General features: G+C 46.7%; 2 protein-coding genes across 5 annotated transcripts in view; one reads left to right on the plus strand and one right to left on the minus strand.

Moving 5' to 3' along the window:
- LOC135906482 (endothelin-converting enzyme 2-like) overlaps window positions 1-6,657 on the plus strand; it is a 56,806-nt gene extending 50,149 nt beyond the window's left edge. For 2 of the 4 annotated variants that reach the window (XM_065437884.2, XM_065437882.2), the window contains 3 exons: window positions 451-816; window positions 4,311-4,637; window positions 5,382-6,657. In XM_065437884.2, the coding sequence (XP_065293956.1) occupies window positions 451-816; window positions 4,311-4,637; window positions 5,382-5,993 (1,305 nt within the window). In that variant the 3' untranslated portion in view covers window positions 5,994-6,657. The remainder of the gene's footprint in view (window positions 1-450; window positions 817-4,310; window positions 4,638-5,381) is intronic. The other 2 variants (XM_065437883.2, XM_065437885.2) reach the window with 2 other exon arrangements.
- A 1,380-nt stretch (window positions 6,658-8,037) lies between these two features.
- Window positions 8,038-14,306, minus strand: LOC135906483 (uncharacterized). The gene is made up of 3 exons (XM_065437886.1): window positions 14,170-14,306; window positions 10,309-10,472; window positions 8,038-8,713 (listed from the first exon to the last, which is right to left on the minus strand). Exons 1-3 carry the CDS (start codon window positions 14,195-14,197, stop codon window positions 8,510-8,512), a joined length of 396 nt encoding a protein of 131 aa, XP_065293958.1. The 5' UTR covers window positions 14,198-14,306; the 3' UTR covers window positions 8,038-8,509.
- Window positions 14,307-18,955: the final 4,649 nt, after the last annotated feature.

Below are 18,955 nucleotides of genomic sequence, written 5' to 3' on the forward strand. Positions count from 1 at the left end.
CGCATTCTTGGATTAACCAAGCTAAGCCTGGCCATTTTTTTTTCTTCTGCCCTTGCTCACAAAGCACGCAATGACGTAGGACGCAGGCGAGCGCTTCGGCGTTCCCTGTAACCCCGCAATGCTCGACGCATCACATGTCACGGTGCTTTCACACCTCCAATTTCTAGTTGATGAGCGGGAAGTTTAACGTATAGCCTATAGTAGCGTTTTTGATACCTTGGAGAGAGTTTTATGTTGTGGATATTTCAACATTTCCTTTTCCTTTCAACAATTCAACGTTTCCTTTTTTTTTTCATTGTAGGAGAACATAGTTTAGTAATACAGCTTAAGCGAATTTTCTCTTCCGTGCGCCTTTAGTTATCTTCCGTGCGCCTTTAGGTATCACGAACTGGGACCGTTATGACGTTTTATTACTTTTGTTTACTTGGGTTTCTTCCCTCAACGTCGAAGGTGAGGGCCCTCGCGAACCACTCCGTGGAGGGCTGGCCGGGCGACGTCGCCGATCGTACGCAGGAGCTGCACCAGAAGGTGCTGGAGGCGTACCGAAACCGCGAGGACAACGAGTCCCGGATCCTGGGGGACGCCGAGACCGTGCTGCCCGCCCTGGGGCTGGGCGACACCCGCAGCTGGCTGCAGGCGGTCAGCCGGCACACGCGCCTCAACGTCACCGAGGACTCCGCGGTGGCCCTCGACTCGCCCAAGCTTCTCGCGAGGGCGCTGCAGCTGTTCGCGCTCGCCGACGACCTGGCGCGATCGGTCTACCTGTTCGCGCACGTCATCCACGCCGTCGCGGCCGTGCACGACCTGAACGTCAAAGTAACCGTTCGACGTCGTGGTTTCTAAGGATGCGCTAAGCTGTTTTGGCGAAGCGATTTCTAATAAAAAAACAAATTAAATCATGGGGTTTTACGTGCCAAAACGGCAATTTGATTATGATTATGATTATGACTTGATTATGAGGCACGCCGTAGTGGAGGTCTGCGGAAATTTGGGCCACCGAGGGTTCTCGGCCATGCAGGACCTGAACGTAAAGTAATCGTTCGACGTATTGGTTTCTAAGGATGCGCTAAGCTGTTTTGGTGAAGTGATTTCTAATAAAAAAACAAATTAAATTATGGGGTTTTACGTGCCAAAACCACGATTTGATTGTGATTATGATTCTGTCTTGATTATGAGGCACACCGTAATAGAGGCCCGCGGAAATTTGGAACACCCCGGGTTCTCGGCCGTCCACGACCTCAACGTCAAAGTAATCATTGGCTGCTGTGATTTCTAAAGATTCGCTAAGCTGTTTTGGTGAAGTGATTTCTAATAGAAAATTAAAGTGTGGTGTTTTACGTGCCAAGACCACAATTTGATTATGATTATCACTTGATTATGAGGCATGTCGTAGTGGGGGTCTGCGGAAATGTGGACCACCTGCTGTTCTTTAACGTGCACCTAAATCTAAGTACACGGGGGTTTTCGCGTTTCACCCCCATCGAAATGCGGCCGCCGTGGCCGGGATTCCATCCCGCGACACCGTGCTTAGCAGCCCCACACCATAGCCACTAGGCAACTACGGTGGGTTGTGAAGTGGTTTCTAAGGAGCGGAAGTGTTCTTGCGTTTGTGTAAGAATATAATTCATGGCAATATAAGAAAAGTTTCTTTTGCGGGTACATATCTAAGCCTTTTCGTCAGCCGAACCGGAAAGAAGTTCAGTCTGAAAATGTGGGCCTAACCTTGTTGACGGCCCTCTTCAATTAAAAAAAAAATGAACCCTTGAAAAAAAAGTGTCAGAATTGATTCGTATACTTGAATAGCCATAGTAGATCAGTTTTACCTAAACCCTTTAGGTATCTTGACAACTCCAGTACGTCATAAGCAAGCATTGTTTTTTGGCGTATGACTAGCCCAAATCGTCGTGGGTTCGTTACTCCTTTCCTGGTGGTTTCGTGCGTGTAGAGAACATCAAACGGTGTTCTTTTTTTTTTTTCTGGACGAAGGGTGTGGTATGCATTCTTTTATCATCAATTATTTTTTGAATTAGATCTTTTTCTCTAATTACACTGATATTTTGCACTGAGATCTCTTGCTCTATTATTTGGATCAGAACACGCAACAGCAGCTATTATACAGTAAATCAATGTGCAGTAGTTGTTTTTTACTTACTCCGTAAGTATGAGCTCTCACTAGAAAAATGCACAAAGCGTCATCCTACCCCATTGTATTCTTTTTTGTCTTCTTTCAATGAAGTATGTGTGCCTTCGAAAAAAATTTATGTAATTGACACAATTATCGACCGTCCATTGTGATTCTCAACTGAACGGGTTGACTGTTGACTGTCCGCTCTTGAAAATACGACGTCGGCCAACCGCAGTAGCTCAGTGGCTACGGCGTAGCGCCGCTAGTCTCGAGGTCCCAGGTGCCATCCCGGCAGCGGCGGCCTGCATTCCGATGGAGACGGAAATAAAAAAAAACATAATAATAATGTGCCGTGCATTGGTTGCACGTTAAAGGAGCCCGCACGGTCAAAATAATCCGGAATCCCCCACCATCGCGAATCTGATAATATGATAAGTGGTTTTGGCACGTAAAACCCCACAATTAAACTTTTTTCCTGTGCTTTTTATTTCCGTTCGGCAGCCTTAGTTACCTGATTACTTGTATATTGAAGGTAGGGTCTTAGCTGACTTCACGCAGGTTTGGCGTATCTGGGATATTGGCACCTTTGAACCAGAAAAAAAGAAGACCTTTTCATGCCTCCAGAATGCCTTAACGAGTCACAAGAGCTATCGAAATGCACGTTTTAACGAAAAAAAATACGTGAAAATTAGTCGCAGAGTAGGCAAGGTTAAAGGCACGGGCGTAAGTAGCGTCAATTTGGTCGACAATTGAGCACATTTCGCTATATTACTGTAAAGGGTGCACTGCCGCAAATACAGACATGATGAGGCAAAGCCACCACGCGGTGCACTTTTGCGAAGTGGAGTGACATCGCGTGGAATAAGCAGGACTCGTGCGAGGTAATGGTCTCTGGAAGGGGCTTCGAATGCCCAAACGAAGTGAGTAGTAGTCGCGCAGAGTAGGTAAAGTTATTGGTACGGGAGTCATTAGCGCCAATACAATCGAAAATTTGCCAGATTGCACCGTAGACTGCACTATCTCCGGAATCGGCCCATCTGCCCGTTGGGTCAAAAAAGAAACGGTCAACGAAGATGTCGACGTTAAGCAAGATAAGGTCGACGTACTTACACACGAAATACGATCCGAATGACATGCGAAATAACTGAACAATGGAAATAAAAAGGAGACATGATAGAGAGATGTAATCATCATTTCATGATCGAATCATTTGAACCCCCAGATACGTTAGGCTTGTCTTCTTTAGCATCGACACTTGATGAACCCTTTCTTTTTATTCCTTTTTCTGTTATCCTCCTGTGTATTTTCCTTATTTATCTTCATCCGTCATACCACGCTGCACTGTTGCTCCGTATTATTCAGTTATGTTTTTGTCATCGGTAACAGCCGGTCCTCATACGGCCTCGAGCTTTGAGATCTCCTGTGTACTCGTATAACCATGTATATTGACACGTGTACTTATCTTTATCGGGCGGCCACGTTTCGCCGCTTAACTGTAATCGCACAGCGAGGGACGCGCCTGCATGTATCCGACGTTTCTGGAAAGTTGTCGATGCTTCTACCCGGCTGTCTGTTGTCGCCGACCTTGTGTTATCTGATTTCACCGCGCAACGCGAATGGTGTAGAACTTTGTGGAAGGCACGCGGGTCCGAAAGATTAGTCTGGAACATTCGACGACTGCTCTATGAAAGCTGGACCCGCCGTGGTTGCTCAGTGGCTATGGTGTTGGGCTGCTGAGCACGAGGTCGCGGGATCGAATCCCGGCCACGGCGGCCGCATTTCGATAGGGGCGAAATGCGAAAACACCCGTGTGCTTAGATTTAGGTGCACGTTAAAGAACCCCAGGCGGTCAAAATTTCCGGAGTCCTCCACTACGGCGTGCCTCATAATCAGAAAGTAGTTTTGGCACGTAAAACCCCAAATATTATTATTATAAAAGCCGACGCGCTTGACCCGCTGATCAGATTTTCGACGATCGCCGAGCGTGTTCGCCGCTATCGTTGTGCTATAAGTGTAGCCTGTTTTGTGGGCACAGGTTCGCCCAATAAAAGTTAGTTTTCTCGTTCACAGTGTTGCTACTGTGTTATTCAACGTCACCACCACGTGACAATATGTGTATTCTGTACACATTGTAGACGCTGTATAGACAAAGCGTTGATTGACTGGCCTGGCACCTCTGTCCTAGGTTGACGGAAGGCCTGACGTCGCCGGCGATGAGTGCCTGCGGCGACTGGACGCCAAGCAGCTGTCGGCTGCCAAGCGCGCGTTCGCCGTCTCCACGCTGGCGCCCGAGCGCACCGTGTTCCGGGTGAAGGAGATGATGTCCCTGGTGACTCTGCAGCTCGTCAAGGGCGTCTCGCTCAACAGTCGCCTCGAGGCGCCGGCACGCATACTGCTCAGCCAGATGCTGCGCGCCTACTCGTACAAGAACGTCTTCTCGGGACCCTACCTGAACATGAACCGGCTCGATCTCGCGTACCAGGCGTTTCCGGCATCGCCCAACCTGTACCAGGTCGGCATCCCGCTACGTGTTTTCGCAACGCTAATGAAAAGGAAAATTGACATCTACCAGTTTGTAGCACGAAGCTACAAATGAACTTTAGAAGAGTTAACTGCTGGACTAGTTGGTGATCTTGCATACTGAAAAGATTTTGCGCCAAAAAACACAACACACACAAGAAAGACGACAACACCACGGGCGCCACCAACACCACGCCCGTGGTGTTGTAGTCTTTCTTGTGTGTGTTGTGTTTTTGGCGCAAAATCTTTTCAGACTACAAATGAACCCGTATGGGTTTCCTTTGTAACTTCGTGCTACAAAACGGGTGGAGGTCAGTTTTCCCCCTTCAGCATATATATGAAAAAGGCAAGGCGTTGCACCTGAAATCTGTATGCGATCTATATATTATACACATTAATTTGTCCAGTATAACTACACCACCCTTCTTCTCACACACCCCGTGTTGACGTACAAGATTTGGCGTTGCGCCGATAAGCCCGAGGGCACGGGATCGGGGCCCGGCCACTGTGGCCGCATTTCGATGGGGGCTTAATGCAAAAAAAAAACGCCAGTGCACCGTACATTAGGTGCACGTAAAGAACCCCAGTTGGTCAAAAGTAATCCGGAGACCCTTCTGCGGCGTGCCCCATGATCATATTATTGCTTGGACACGTACAAGCCCATAATTTAATTTCGATTTCAACCCATGGTTTCGCTGAAAACGTCTCTCTCTCTCTCTCTTTCTCCGCTTACCAGGAGCGCCTCTGGCTCACCCGCTTCCTGGTGCCCGAAGAATTTCTGGACACCTGCGTCGGCAAGGAGTGGTCGCTCGCCGACGTCGACAACGAGATGTGCGTGTCCCCCTGGGTCCTCCTGCCACCCATGGTGTACCCGGAGGCCGACAAGTACGTCAACTACGCCTCTCTGGGCTTCCTCATGGCCACCCGCGTACTGCACGCGTTCCTCTCGCCCAAGGCGCACGCCGACGAAGAAGAGCGCGCCCTGGCCACGCTCCTCGCCACCGCCGGTGCCTGTCAGCGGAGCACGAGAGACGTCCGGGACACCGAGGACGTGCCCGACGCCATCGAGTTCACTCTGGGCCTCCGGTCGGCCCTCGAGGCGTACCGGTCGTGGGCAGCGTCGGCGTCCCCGATGCCCGAGAAGCCGGCGCTGCTGAGGACGTTCTTCCGCAGGGCCTGCCTGACCTTGTGCGCCGAGTCGCCTACCCACCCGCCCCACCCCGGATCGAGGTTCAGCTCGAGGCACGCGTGCAACATGGCCGTCAGGAGCATGCCCGAGTTCTTCACCGCGTTCCAGTGCAGGATCGCTACGAAGATGACGATGAATGGCATCTGCACTTTGTTTTAGCTCCCCATATGTTTCGCTTGCTTGTCGCGACCTGGAAAGAGGACACAGGAAATTTCGTGCACAGATTTTAAAGCGCTTCCAACGTTCATATTGTCAAACGAGGTACCTACTATTTTCGCGCAGGCTGCCATGCCATTGCTTGCCGTCACGTTTAAACGTATCGGTAACCGTATTCAAAGTGATGGAGAACGTCACTGGTTGAAGTTACATGCGCCCAGAATATTTGTTCATTATGACCTCTAAACTAGATATGAAAGCATTCAGTCCCTATAATTTGTGACCCGCCTATCTTTGTGAACGGACACGGTTCGATAAAGTCTACCTTCGTGAAGTTTGACAGACGTTTCCATTTAGGACAATTCATGAAAATCTGTCTTTGGTGACAGCTTCACCGTGATTTCAATTTACCGTCGGCTTCGTCGAACGTTCTCGAAGACAGCAACAAACTCATGTTTGACGTCGTTTACGGTGTGCCTTGTCAAGGACAATCGCGACAAGAAAGTGTTTGTCAATGTTTGTTTTACCTCGTACATATGAGCGTGTTTATTTTACAGAGACTATGATGGCGTTCAGCTGGAGTTCATCTGGCTCTTTATAAATGTTCGGTCAAATATTTTTGTCCCTTTGGAAGAAACAATGTCAGCGCTACTATAGCTGCAGCCACGGCGACCGCAAGGAGTCCTTGAGAAGGTTCTGTTGCTTTGACAGATTCCTGCGCATGTTCATTCGTTGTTTGCGCGAATGAGAAGAAAATGGCAAGGCTGTATTTTGTAATGATTAATTCAGCGTTATCTTGTTATCGGTTATGCTGAGAGGGCAGATCTGAGCGGTAAGTGAGATGCCGTGAAAACCAAGCCATCGACATTGCCTCCACTACCATGGAGGCGATGTCTCCTAAGGGTCTATGTCATTTTTTATTCTTTTGTGATGATACGTCATGCCGAAGAGCCGATTCCAGCGATTTGCAACAACTAAGCTACTGACGAATGAAAAGATTTGAAGATAAAATGATCTTTACATAATAGTCCCAGAAGTTGTGTTTATAATTATCCATTTCATTTCTCCTGTTGCGAGAGAAGTGTTCTAAACATTGCACCACTTTTTTTTTGCGCAAGCTAAGGATCTACAGGTGGCTGGAAATATGGAATTTCCTTTTTCTTTCTTTCTATATTCAAGGCATATTCCCGCAGTGCCTGCGGAACTTACTGCAAAGAGGGTTACATTTGTGCAGAAAACACATCTTCATTCACACTTGAGAATTGTGCGTTTGACAAGTACTCCAATGCGTTGTCTGGCTCATCCCGCAGGCTTTCTGCAGACAGCGCTATGCTTCATTCCGCTGGGAAGGCTCCCTGCCCGCGAGATTCTTACCCGCGAGATATGCAGATGTTGATGATGATCATCATCGTCAACATCTGTATATATATTCTTTCTCTTCGCGCTCCCTCGCTGACTCTGACGTCATTACATCATCATAATGATCAGGATTGGCCAAACGGCGTTACATATACGAAATGGAAATAGAATATCAAATGACTCGTTACCATGTACGGCGCCCTGTCTTTTCAGCAAGTGTTTCTGACGATGCTCTCTTCCTTTTCGTTGCAAAACTCATTTATTGCCCGATACAATTATCTCGTTGACACGTTCGATTGTCCCAGCTTGCGCTGCACATGAAGCACACTGCGGAGCACACACCTGCGACGCGCTTTGCGTAGCTAGATGCAGTCTTGCGCCGAATATCGGCCGCCATTGTTCGCGGCAGGTTGCGTATTTGTCAAATGCCTTCCGTGCGTAAAAAGATATAGGCAGTTGTCGCAACCAGAAGAATCCGACAACCCGACCGCCTTCCCTGTAGACCAGCTCGCACTTTCGTAATTATCACCGCCTGCCGCAAGATTCTCCGCACAACCTTCGGACACCATTAATTACTAGCGGACTAAGCAGCACTGAGTCGAATACGATCGTTTAGAAATCGCCAACGGAGTCTTTTAGCAAGTGCCGAATTTTATATACACTGTCACTTTTTGTATTTCTCTTTCACCAAAAGGCTGCGTGGTTTCGAGATCGTAGTTAGAAACTGCGAATTCTTGCGCAGACTAAGAACGGCTGTGGGCCACCGCAGCGCGTGCTTCGGCACAACACCAAGCTAGAGGCCGATCGCGTTGACTAGTCAGACGACAACAAGAAGCAACTGCATCACGATTACCACTGAGCATCCCGCAGCCGGTGCAGTTTGTTTCACACAGCCCGGTCGGCTTTCATTACGGAAGTCGGCGTATTTCCGTTGACAATATTCTCCTGCGCGGGGTAAACAAAGGGCGTTGATTTGCCAGAGGACAACAAGAAGCAACTACATCAGAATCACCGTTGAGCATCCGCAGCCGGTACAGTTTGTCTCACACAGCCCGGTCAGCTTCTTCCGCTACTGAAGTCGGCGTGTTCCTGTTGACAATATTCACCTGCAGGGGAGTGAGCAAAGGGCTGACCGACATCGGCTGTCTTTCCAAGGTTGACTAACCGGGCGAGGCGGGCGTTGGTGCATCCACGGGCTCGACAATCTGCTGCAGAGTTGGTGAGAAATTCTGGACATCGTCCCCCAAAAAACTTGTTCTGGGCTTTTCTCGTGAAGGGACTTCGGGAACTTCGTTGCAGGCAAGAACCCACGAGTCTCTGCTGTTCACATCGCTTGCGCTGGAGCACCTCCTCTCTTCTGATGCCTGCATAGAAAGAGAAAAATGATAACACGTATTTATTTTTGCACATGTCGTGGTCCCCCTCTATTGTTGCCCTAACCCCCTCAGAGGGAGAGAAGGAGAACGCAGTGAGACGAACAGCAGGGAGGTAAGGACGAATGTGTGGGTTGCTACCCTACAGTAGAGGTATAAGAAAAAGAAAATAGATAGAAGAGGGAGAGGGTTAACACTATATGCACGCGTGTTGGTTCACGTGAGCCCGTTGGCTTTGTTGTCACATGTATAGCGCTGATTAAGCATGTCACTCTGAAACTACTCCCGTAGTTTGTAAAGTGCCACGCAAACACGTGGCTTGAAACATGGCCTCGGAAATCTTCGACGCGCTCGCCTTCGTTGATACCACATAGTTTCATTTACCACAGTGAGAAACTCAATGGTTGTTCCATGACGAAGGCCTCGCCCGTGCCTGCTTCACTAAGGGTGGCTCAAAACGTTTTATTGCGATAGCAATTATATGGACACTCCAGGCGCGTCTATGCCGTCGCCGTCGCTGCGAGGTTCCGTCCACGGGTGATAACATCGTCCACGCGCGGCGTATGGTGTATGTGCCAGTAAAAGCGTACGAGGGTGAGCCTGCGATCACGGCTCATTCTGGCGCACGCAAGGAAGGAAAGCGCGCCGTCTTACGTCGCGCGCTTGGCTCCGTGGGCAGTGTAGAAAAGGGGGGTGGGGTGTTCTACTCCGGGCAGTCCGGGCGGCCGCGCGCTCCCGCCTGGGCCGCTGTGTCTTGAAAGCCATCTTGGAGAGAGACACAGTCCGCCGTGCACTGTACTTCAGTGGATTAGCGCGCGTTGATGCAAGAGGCATCACAGAGGTCCATTCGTTCGCTGCCGCGCTTCCTCACTCCGGCGTTTCGACAGCGAGTTTCCGCGGTCATCGCGTGAGATCTGTTAACGCGACAGCGTTAAGGAGCTCGTGTCGCAGAAAAGCCGGTGTCGTCGGCGGCGTTTGGCGTGAGCGATAAATCCCAGCAGGCACTTCATGAATATTCATGTTTGCTTGTGCGCACGTGACACCACGTTTGTTAATTTAGATAGCATGCCTTTGTTTACAAGTTTATACGGCAGGTAGAATGACTATCCTTACTGCGTGTAGCTGTCCACTAATTTTCTGTGGCAATTGATGCTTAGCCTTTCGGGCGAATCTGCGGCATTTATTTGTTTAATTCGGGGGATTTGCTGCTACGTGTGATTTAAACAACATGAACGCGCCATCAAATGAACGCACGGAGCAGACCTGTGTGATGCAGGTACTGCAACAGTTGTTGTTCGCTATCCGGCAGGTAAAGTTATATGTAACAATCGGCTTTAGTTTGGCTTCCCCAACATACCGTGCCTAGTATCCTCAACATTCGTTAGACGTCAAAGCGTCTCTGCACAAAGGCACACACCAGCTTGTCGGCGAGTCGCGCACATGTCAGAAAATTAGGAACTGAAGTATACAGCCGATAAGCCATTTCTCGGCGAAGAACTTTCAGATCTGAGGCACCAAAATATCTGTATTACGAAATATACAGTAAAAGAAATATAAATCTGGTGTCATATCACTCTGAAACTTACCCTCTTCTTGACGAAATGGGCCAGGATTGATATCAGGGCGAGCGCCAACAAGGCCACCACTGCGATACCCACTATGCCATAGATGAGCCACGTTTCCAAATGTGTATCGTCGTCGTCGTCGTAATGATCTTCGACTTCGGTGTCCCCGACGCCAAAGATTGAAGCTGAAAATGAATAGTCAATACTGTAACACGTGATATCTCCCGTAAACTCTCAAACGCGGAGAACGTACCTCCGAAGTGTTTTAAACGCATGGACGCATTACAGCCTCGTGAGCGCGGTTACATATGGCTACAATCGCCGCGTCAAAGATGTGATTGAGATACCATCTGCTTACCGCAAAAGCAGTTTATAACCTCACGGATCACCAACCCATGCCCTCCAGAAATGCGATAAAGTGTGTAGGTGATAGGATGGCCTCTAAGATAACGCACTTTGAGATATCTGAAGCCTTGTTGATACCATAAAGCTTCCCACAAACATCATTAGAGCGAAATCTGGCTCTAGTGTCTACGGGAGTTGCAAACATGGTGGTTAAGCGTGCTTGGAAATTATGGATAGCACATGGATTTGCCCATGGATGTGCCAAAACTTAGTCCTTCTGGCTTCAAATGACTTGGTGACTTCGTAAACCGATCGTCTTTAGCAAAATATTGTGTTATACAAGCAGCAATTTGCCACAATTATGCCCGTGCGCGGAGATTGATTACCGTTGTGCGTTCTGAATATTGGATTACTTGGAAAGTTAGGAAAACAAAGCGTAATCAGTAACGAAACAAGAATGCCTGATGCCGGAAGCAGGAAGATTTTACAAATTTATGTGCTACTCATAATTCATGTGGTATAGCTAAACAATCTCAACGCGAGAGTTTCCCCTAGATAGGATTGTAGGAAAATATAACAGAAAAAACAATAAAGTGTGGTGTCCCCTTCTGTCACTTTGTTGTTTGTTGTCGGTGTTTTAGTTACAGAAAAGTGGGTATACAAGATACATGCTAACTTACAGTATAAATTAGTGAATTCTGGCTGGTCAGTTACAGAAAAGTAGGTATACAAGATACATGCTAACTTACAGCATAGATTAGTGAATTCTGGCTGGTCACTTCGGACGACCCCGTGTTCTCAGGTACAGTGACAATGGGTGCATGCGTTGCTGCTTTGCATATGGTGTTTGCTCGACGGCGGATGCTTCGCTAAAGGCGTAATTTCGTAGTTGTTCCTTGATATGTTTATTCCAGTATTCTTCGGTTGCAAGTATAGCAATGATAGCTTTTTCAGCGTCAATACTTAAAAGCACTTTCTGGGAAAACCTTTCCTGCCCTATTCGGACCGCCTATCTAGTTCCAGATTATTATTATTATTATTATTATTATTATTATTATTATTATTATTATTATTATTATTATTATTATTATTATTATTATTATTATTATTATTATTATTATTATTATTATTATTATTATTATTATTATTATTATTATTATTATTATTATTATTATTATTATTATTATTATTATTATGTGCCACGCTTTGGCGTGCAAGGGTGAACAGTGTGACGTGTGTGTTTCGACATCAGCCGTTGCTTTTCACACTTATTTTCCACATCATGGCCTGAAGGCGTTACTAATAGGTGTGGATGTAATTGCGATCAGCTTCCTTGAATTTAGTGGCGTCAGTGATGGTGGACGGAAGGTGCACGGTCACACTCATTACCAGTTCCAGGAATAAAGGAATTAGAGTGACGCTCGACGGGACATCAACTTTGTACCAGTGATCGGTGCGGGATGACACATACGATGAAGGATGGAACGGATAGTCGTTAAGGATGGGGTTAGGGAAACATACCATGTGGAAAAGACGCAGACGCAGTAGTTTACGGCGGGAAGCTAATTCTAATAAGCCGAGGTTGGTTCTTTTTTTTTTCATTCTTGATGTACTGGAGTGACGAGAATATTTAGAAGAAAAAAATAAACGAAGTCGGCTGCTTACAGGCTGTAAACGCTGCCTGTCTTGAATCCCAAACTGAGCTCGCTGTTTAGCTGTCGAGTTAATGTACACCTGTGCTGCGGATCTATGCGGACGATTTTCAAACTTTCCCCACAGGTTGAAGAGGCGACTTGTCCAATAGAAGCTCCGAAGTAACCATGTGCACATTTTGGAGGGAACTTGATGCTCGTGCGAAACCTTCGGAAACAATGAATCAAAGGCTACAGGGCGGAGCTTCTTCACGTGTGTTACGGCGCCAAGTAGCCCGGCATGATTGTGACAGCGCTTCCAGTATCTTGGAGCAGAGGCTGAATCAATGTAGCTTCGCCGTGCGACGATCACGCATTAGGCCGAACGCGTACAAGATAAAAGGGAAACGTAAACCAAAAATAAAACTTAGTATATGTGTAATTTCTGCCTTATTTTAACAAAGTCTCAGTAGTAAAGAAGACGCTCATGTTTTCTGTTCCCCAGCTTAAACTAAAGCGAATGAGACATTGGAAGTATACTTTCAGAACACTGCGCTCTTTGCCTCCGTAGTTCTTATTTTTTAGGTGTGGAAGGCTAAAACAACAAATTGTGGAAGCATACGGGCCAAAACTTCGATCTGATTAGGAGGCGAGCCATAGTGTGGGACTCAGAGTTCATTTGCAACACTATGGAGTTATTTACCGTGAACCAAATCTACGTACGCGTAGATCTTTGTTCCGCCCCCATAGGAATGCGGTTGCCACGGCCGGGTTCCAACCCACGATCTCGAGCTCAGCAGCGCTACGCCATAGACCGGTTTGCTGAAGCGTCGTTACCTGATTACGAACTCCTGTATGGCGTACTTGACTAGTAGTTTCGGAGCTCTTCTGCAGACATTTCAAAGTTCGAACTAGACAGCGACTAAGCTTTACTGCGAACGTGAATGCACGCCATAAAAAAAAATAAATAGAAATAAATTTGCATACGGGCTGTCCAAAAGCGACCCAATCTTCTTGAATTACTGTAAATTATTGAACAGGGCTAACAGCCCCGTACGTTCACTAACGAACTGCAGTCAAGCCTCGTTATAACCAAACGAAAAGTAACGACATAATGGATATAACGAATTAAGCGAAATTCCTCCTGAAATCTCCACAAAGATTCATATTGCAGTGCATGTATTAATGAGTATAACGAAGCAATGAATATAATGACGCAATTCTGGCTCTCTCTTCAACTTCGTTAGAACGTGACTTTACTGCAATACCATTGGGCAACAACAGCAGCTCTTCTACGGCATAAACATATGGAACAGTCCTCACCTCCATTGTTCTCTCTGCCTCGGGCATCCAGTAAGTGCTGTTATTAGCTGTATGTGAAAAAAAAATGTTCTGCACTTTCTATTAGTGAATTATCAAATCAAATATGACTAGAACAGCAGAGACTATTCCATTTGTATTCGATTCGAGAATTCACTATTCCAATGTGCCCCCCCCCCCCGAGTGTTTCTTTTTTTTTCATATACAACAAATAACAGCACTTAGCGGACTTGTATTCGAACTTTCGAATATTCGAACATGCTTACCCACTTTCTTCTCATAGAGTTTTCTTAAAACAAATGCGAGAGCACTCAGGCTCAATATTTAACAGTGGTTCCTGTGTTCCGAGCATAGAATGCATGACGCAAACACTACCGTACACCGACACTTGGAGACTTTGAAAAAAGTGACCAAAGCTATAATCGCGAAGCTTATAACTACGGTGCACTTGGAGACTTTGAAAAAAGTAACCAAAGCTATAATCGGGAAGCTTATAACTACGGCGTCGCTCATAACGCAGTTATATCTAAGACACGTGGTGATAACAGCAAAAGAAAATCGCTTAATAAACCATCGTAATGCTTACGCGATGCCGTCGTAGTTGCAACCTCCATAGGATTTCCTGCGTTGCGCCTAAAATTCAGCCCGTCGTCTGCGGGAGGGCACTGGCTCACGTTACTTTGTCAGACCACTCTTCCAATAAATGGCGCATACGGATCCGCCAACGTGTTTTGCAGGAATGCTAATGACATGTGCGAACTCCTTATCGCTATTTTTGTAGATTTATTTAATTGGCTTTTGTTCTGCCCCACAGAGAGTCACGCCTGACAAAGTCACAACGCAATCTCGCGTACGAATGCCGCCAAAACATCGATTAAATCACGCAGTTTCCACGCTTCCCAGGCCTTCAACGAAACCGATATACAGCCAAATGACTGCGTGCCTTCGGCGTGATCAATTTACCGCTGGGGGTTTCGATAAGCGATAAGAGTGATACCGACATCTACGACCTTATCTTTTTTCGCTGCCCAAATGCAATACTGCAATTTTGCTTCCGCGGCTTCGTAACTAGTTTCACAACGCTCGTATTCTCATCATGCGGCGTACACGTAGAAAAGCTTTCTCAACTCGCCACATTCTACTATCGCATATGAATGGAGCTTAACACTGCATAAGCACATTCTGACATAATTGCTCGTTCTAGGTGCTAAAAAAAGTTTCATCATACTATGTGTGTCATTTCTCGTATGTGGCAGCTATGCTAAATTGGAATAGGGGGGAGAATAAATTGGAAGCATTAATCAGAAAAGCCATCAAAGCTGCGCTTGGTCTGCCTATGACTACGTCAAACGGTATGTTGTTACGACTGGGTTTGCATAATACTTTAGATGAAATTGCTGAGGCTCAACGTACCGCACACAGGGAGCGGTTGCTAGGTACACCAGCGAGTAGGTATATATTAAAGTCAATTGAAGAATCGGTGGCTATGTCGCACGATAGGGCGCCCCTACACGAGTTGAACGTGAACCTTAGGGCAAATATCATGGTTCGTCCATTTCCGCGGAATGTGCACCCCGTGCACAATGTAGGGAGGCGGGTCGCGAGAGCTAGGGCTTTGTTGCGAGAGGCAAAGGATCAGGAGGAGGAGTCTGCGTTTGTTGATGCCGCATGGATTAATGGTAAAAATGCTTATTCGGTGGTGGTAGTAGATGGAAAAGGGAGCGTTAGAAATGCTGCTTCTATTTATACCAAAGATCCGGGGGTTGCTGAACAGGTGGCTATTGCTCTAGCACTAATTGATTCTAGAAGAGTTTTGGTGTTTAGCGACTCGCGATCTGCGATTACAGCCTTCTCGAGAGGACTTGTTGCGGAACCGGCTGACAGACTGCTGCAGGGTAGGGATATCACTTCGCATACCGTTACTTGGTTCCCGGCGCACATGGGGCAGTGGACGGAGCCCCGCGTGACCTCAACGAGGTGGCGCACAGGGAGGCACGAGGATTAGTGTGCCGTGTACTCCCTGAAGGGGCTGGATCTCCCGCTCCTGAGTACAGGGACCACCTGTTAACCTACAACGAAATCACCATGCACTATTACTTAGGGCGCAGGGCATTCCCGTTGCCACATCCTAAATTAAGTAGGCCGCAGGCGGTTACATTAAGGCTTCTGCAGACACGGACGTACCCTAACCCGGTCATCATGAATAAAATTAATCCGGACTGCGGGGTTTCAGTCTATTGTAGTAAGTGTGGGGGTTTGCTCGATTTATAACACATGCTGTGGCGCTGCTTGGCGTTGGCCGGTAATGGTTCTCGAGGTGAACAGTGGTGGCAGCGAATGCTGCACAGTGAAGTGCTGGCGGACCAACTCAGGGCTGTCCAGAGGGCCCGTGTGATGGCAGAGGGGCTCGGCCTCTCTGTACCGACGTGGGAGCGGCCCGCATCAGTCCCAGACTGATCCCTCAGGACCTAAATAAAGTTCTTCATACCATACCATACTGATTGCGATTGCTGGTTGCTTTTGTAGGCGCCTAAAATGTGCAAGCGAATGCAGTCAAAGCCCTCGGTTATCTCTCGTTGGCAAGACCTGTGCGTATACCGTAAAGGCACGCGCGTCAACATTCGTGTCGTTCCCTGCGTATTTGTTTGTCGTTTTTGGGTACTGCTGATAAGCGTCTTACCTGTGTCTTACCAGTACTCACCTACGGGGCAGAAACCTGGAGGCTTACGAAAAGGGTTCTACTCAAATTGAGGACGACGAAACGAGCTATGGAAAGAAGAATGATGGGTGTAACGTTAAGGGATAAGAAAGGAGCAGGATTGGTGAGGGAACAAACGCGAGTTAATGACATCTTAGTTGAAATCAAGAAAAAGAAATGGGCATGGGCAGGACATGTAATGAGGAGGGAAGATAACCGATGGTCATTAAGGGTTACGGACTGGATTCCAAGGGAAGGGAAGCGTAGCAGGGGGCGGCAGAAAGTTAGGTAGACGGATAAGATTAAGAAGTTTGCAGGGACGGCATGGCCACAATTAGTACATGACCGGGGTTGTTGGAGAAGTATGGGAGAGGCCTTTGCCCTGCTGTGAGCGTAACCAGGCTGATGATGATGATGATGATGATGACGATGATGATGATACGCGCGATGGCGTCGCTGGGCCAACTGTAACGAATAGAAATGTTGGAGTGTCAGTTTAAGGGGCATAGTTGGGCATGGGGGAATGGGGGGAGGGGCACTCGAGTAAGACCTGATAGTTTTTATTTATTTATTTATTTATTTATTTATTTATTTATTTATTTATTTATTTATTTATTTGTGGTGCACTCAGGGTATACATATGTATACATTCCAGACGGCAGGCAACATGCAATAAATAGAACAGTACAGTGAACAGTACAAGTCGAACAGCACAATGCCAACAAGAAAACATCAAAACAGCGACTCCTAATGTGAATGACTACGGTGAAATCAAGTTAGTAATGGCGTTTCTGAGAAGGCCTGGATCAGACATACCGGTGCAAAAGGAAGGAAGACTGTCCCAGTAACTATCGCTTTTTATGAAAAAATGAGTTGGTATAAGTTCTAGTGTTGCTGCGAGATATATTGACTTTGAGGGAATGATCTCTACTTCAAGAAATACATTAAAGCTACTGGCTGCATGCAAAGAGATGAGAGAGTGTGGTGCTAAAATATTTCGTGATACAAGCATGCAGGAGGAATTATCCTACGCTTTGACAGTATTTTCATATTTAAAGCCACTTGCATTTGCGTAACACTGGCTGTTACGTTGTAATTATTCAGTTTAAAGTGTGCTGAACACATTCTGTACTGCTGCTGCTGCTGTACTGCTTCCAGTTTATTTATTAATGTAACCTCGTATGCGTCCCGCACTGATGACCCGTTTTCTAGTTGCGGACGAACGTAAGTGTTGAAAAGCTGTACGCTTAGCTAAGAAGGCGCAACTGCAAAATTTCGTCGCAGATATCTTAAGGAACTGCTTGCTTTGGATGATATATTTTCAATGTGTTGGTTCCAAGAAAAGCCATGTTATTAAGAGGCCAAGGTATGATGCCACGGAGTGCAACGGCGAAATACTGGTGATTTTCGACTCCAAGAAACAGTAATGTGCATGCAAGTTTAACAAGTGGAACGAAGCTAGGAGAGATAAAAAAAAGAAGCCAAGGGAAGTGGTTAATGAAATGTTTTACAGCTAACTGCGATGTGTATAATTTGGTGGTGAGAGGTGTATGCACAGGAAACTGCGACAGGCATCAAGCAACATATAAGGATTCGGCACTTTCGGCGCCACATTGAGATATGCCCATTCTGGACATTCAGGACGACGTCGCGTGAATCTTTAAATAAAGTTTACTACTACTACTACTACTACTACTACTACTACTACTACTACTACTACTACTACTACTACTACTACTACTACTACTACTTACTACAACTACTACTACTTACTACAACTACTACTACTTACTACTACTACTACTACTACTACTACTACTACTACTACTACTACTACTACTACTACTACTACTTTACTACTACTTTACTACTACTTTCCTACTACTTTACTACTACTTTACTACTACTACTACTACTACTGCTTCTGCTACTACTACTACTACTACTACTGCAGAAGTAGCAAGTTGCGCGTAGTACGCAAAAGCACAACGGCTGCACTTATACCGTCAAGAGAGGCTTGGCAAGCTGGGGTTTGAAAACCACGGGGACGACTCCATGAAATTTTTGTTACAGAGAAATTGCATGGCCTTTGAGTCGTCGCTCAACTGTGCGTTCCAAGACCAATCTACCAGGATCAGTACAAGTTTGCATGGCGTACCCATTAATTAACTAATTAGCGGGTACAAATGCGGCCAACCAGCTCGTCTGTGAAGCCTCAATGCACGGCGCAGTTTTGAATGTGTGAGATTCGCCGCGATCTTTCAGCGCATTAATTCGTGCACAGAAAAGTTTATTACCGAAAAAAAAGCAAATTCAACGCACGAGACTAATACAACACTGAAAACAACGCTGTGCTGGAGGAAGTATAATCTAGTAGGCCTACTGTACACTGTTATTAGATGGTGTTATTTGCACGAACAAGACCACGGAATTATTTAGGAGCACTTTTAACCAGCATTGAGTACTTACTGCGCCGCCAGTGGCGTTGCCAGGCGGTATTCCACGACATGAGACCGAATAAAAAAATCGTCGGCGTTTGTAACTTAAGCTTTATTGTCTATTCCGCTTAGACCACGCACTGTACACACACAACCGATCAGCAGTAACGCCAGTGTGTGCGTGTGCACAGCTGCACGCCAGCATCGGAAGGCGGACAGCTGCTCTGTATCTGCTG

The sequence above is a fragment of the Dermacentor albipictus genome, chromosome 9, assembly GCF_038994185.2.
Source record: "Dermacentor albipictus isolate Rhodes 1998 colony chromosome 9, USDA_Dalb.pri_finalv2, whole genome shotgun sequence".
NCBI classification, from domain to species: domain Eukaryota; kingdom Metazoa; phylum Arthropoda; class Arachnida; order Ixodida; family Ixodidae; genus Dermacentor; species Dermacentor albipictus.

Excerpts from the sequence above, each read along its gene's own strand:
- LOC135906483 (XM_065437886.1), bottom strand. The coding sequence starts at position 14,197 with ATGGAGGTTGCAACTACGACGGCATCGC. Across the intron at positions 10,473-14,169 it reads TGCAACTACGACGGCATCGC|CTTCAATCTTTGGCGTCGGG; the intron begins GTAAGCATTACG and ends ATTCATTTTCAG. Across the intron at positions 8,714-10,308 it reads CCCATTTCGTCAAGAAGAGG|GCATCAGAAGAGAGGAGGTG; the intron begins GTAAGTTTCAGA and ends CTTTCTATGCAG.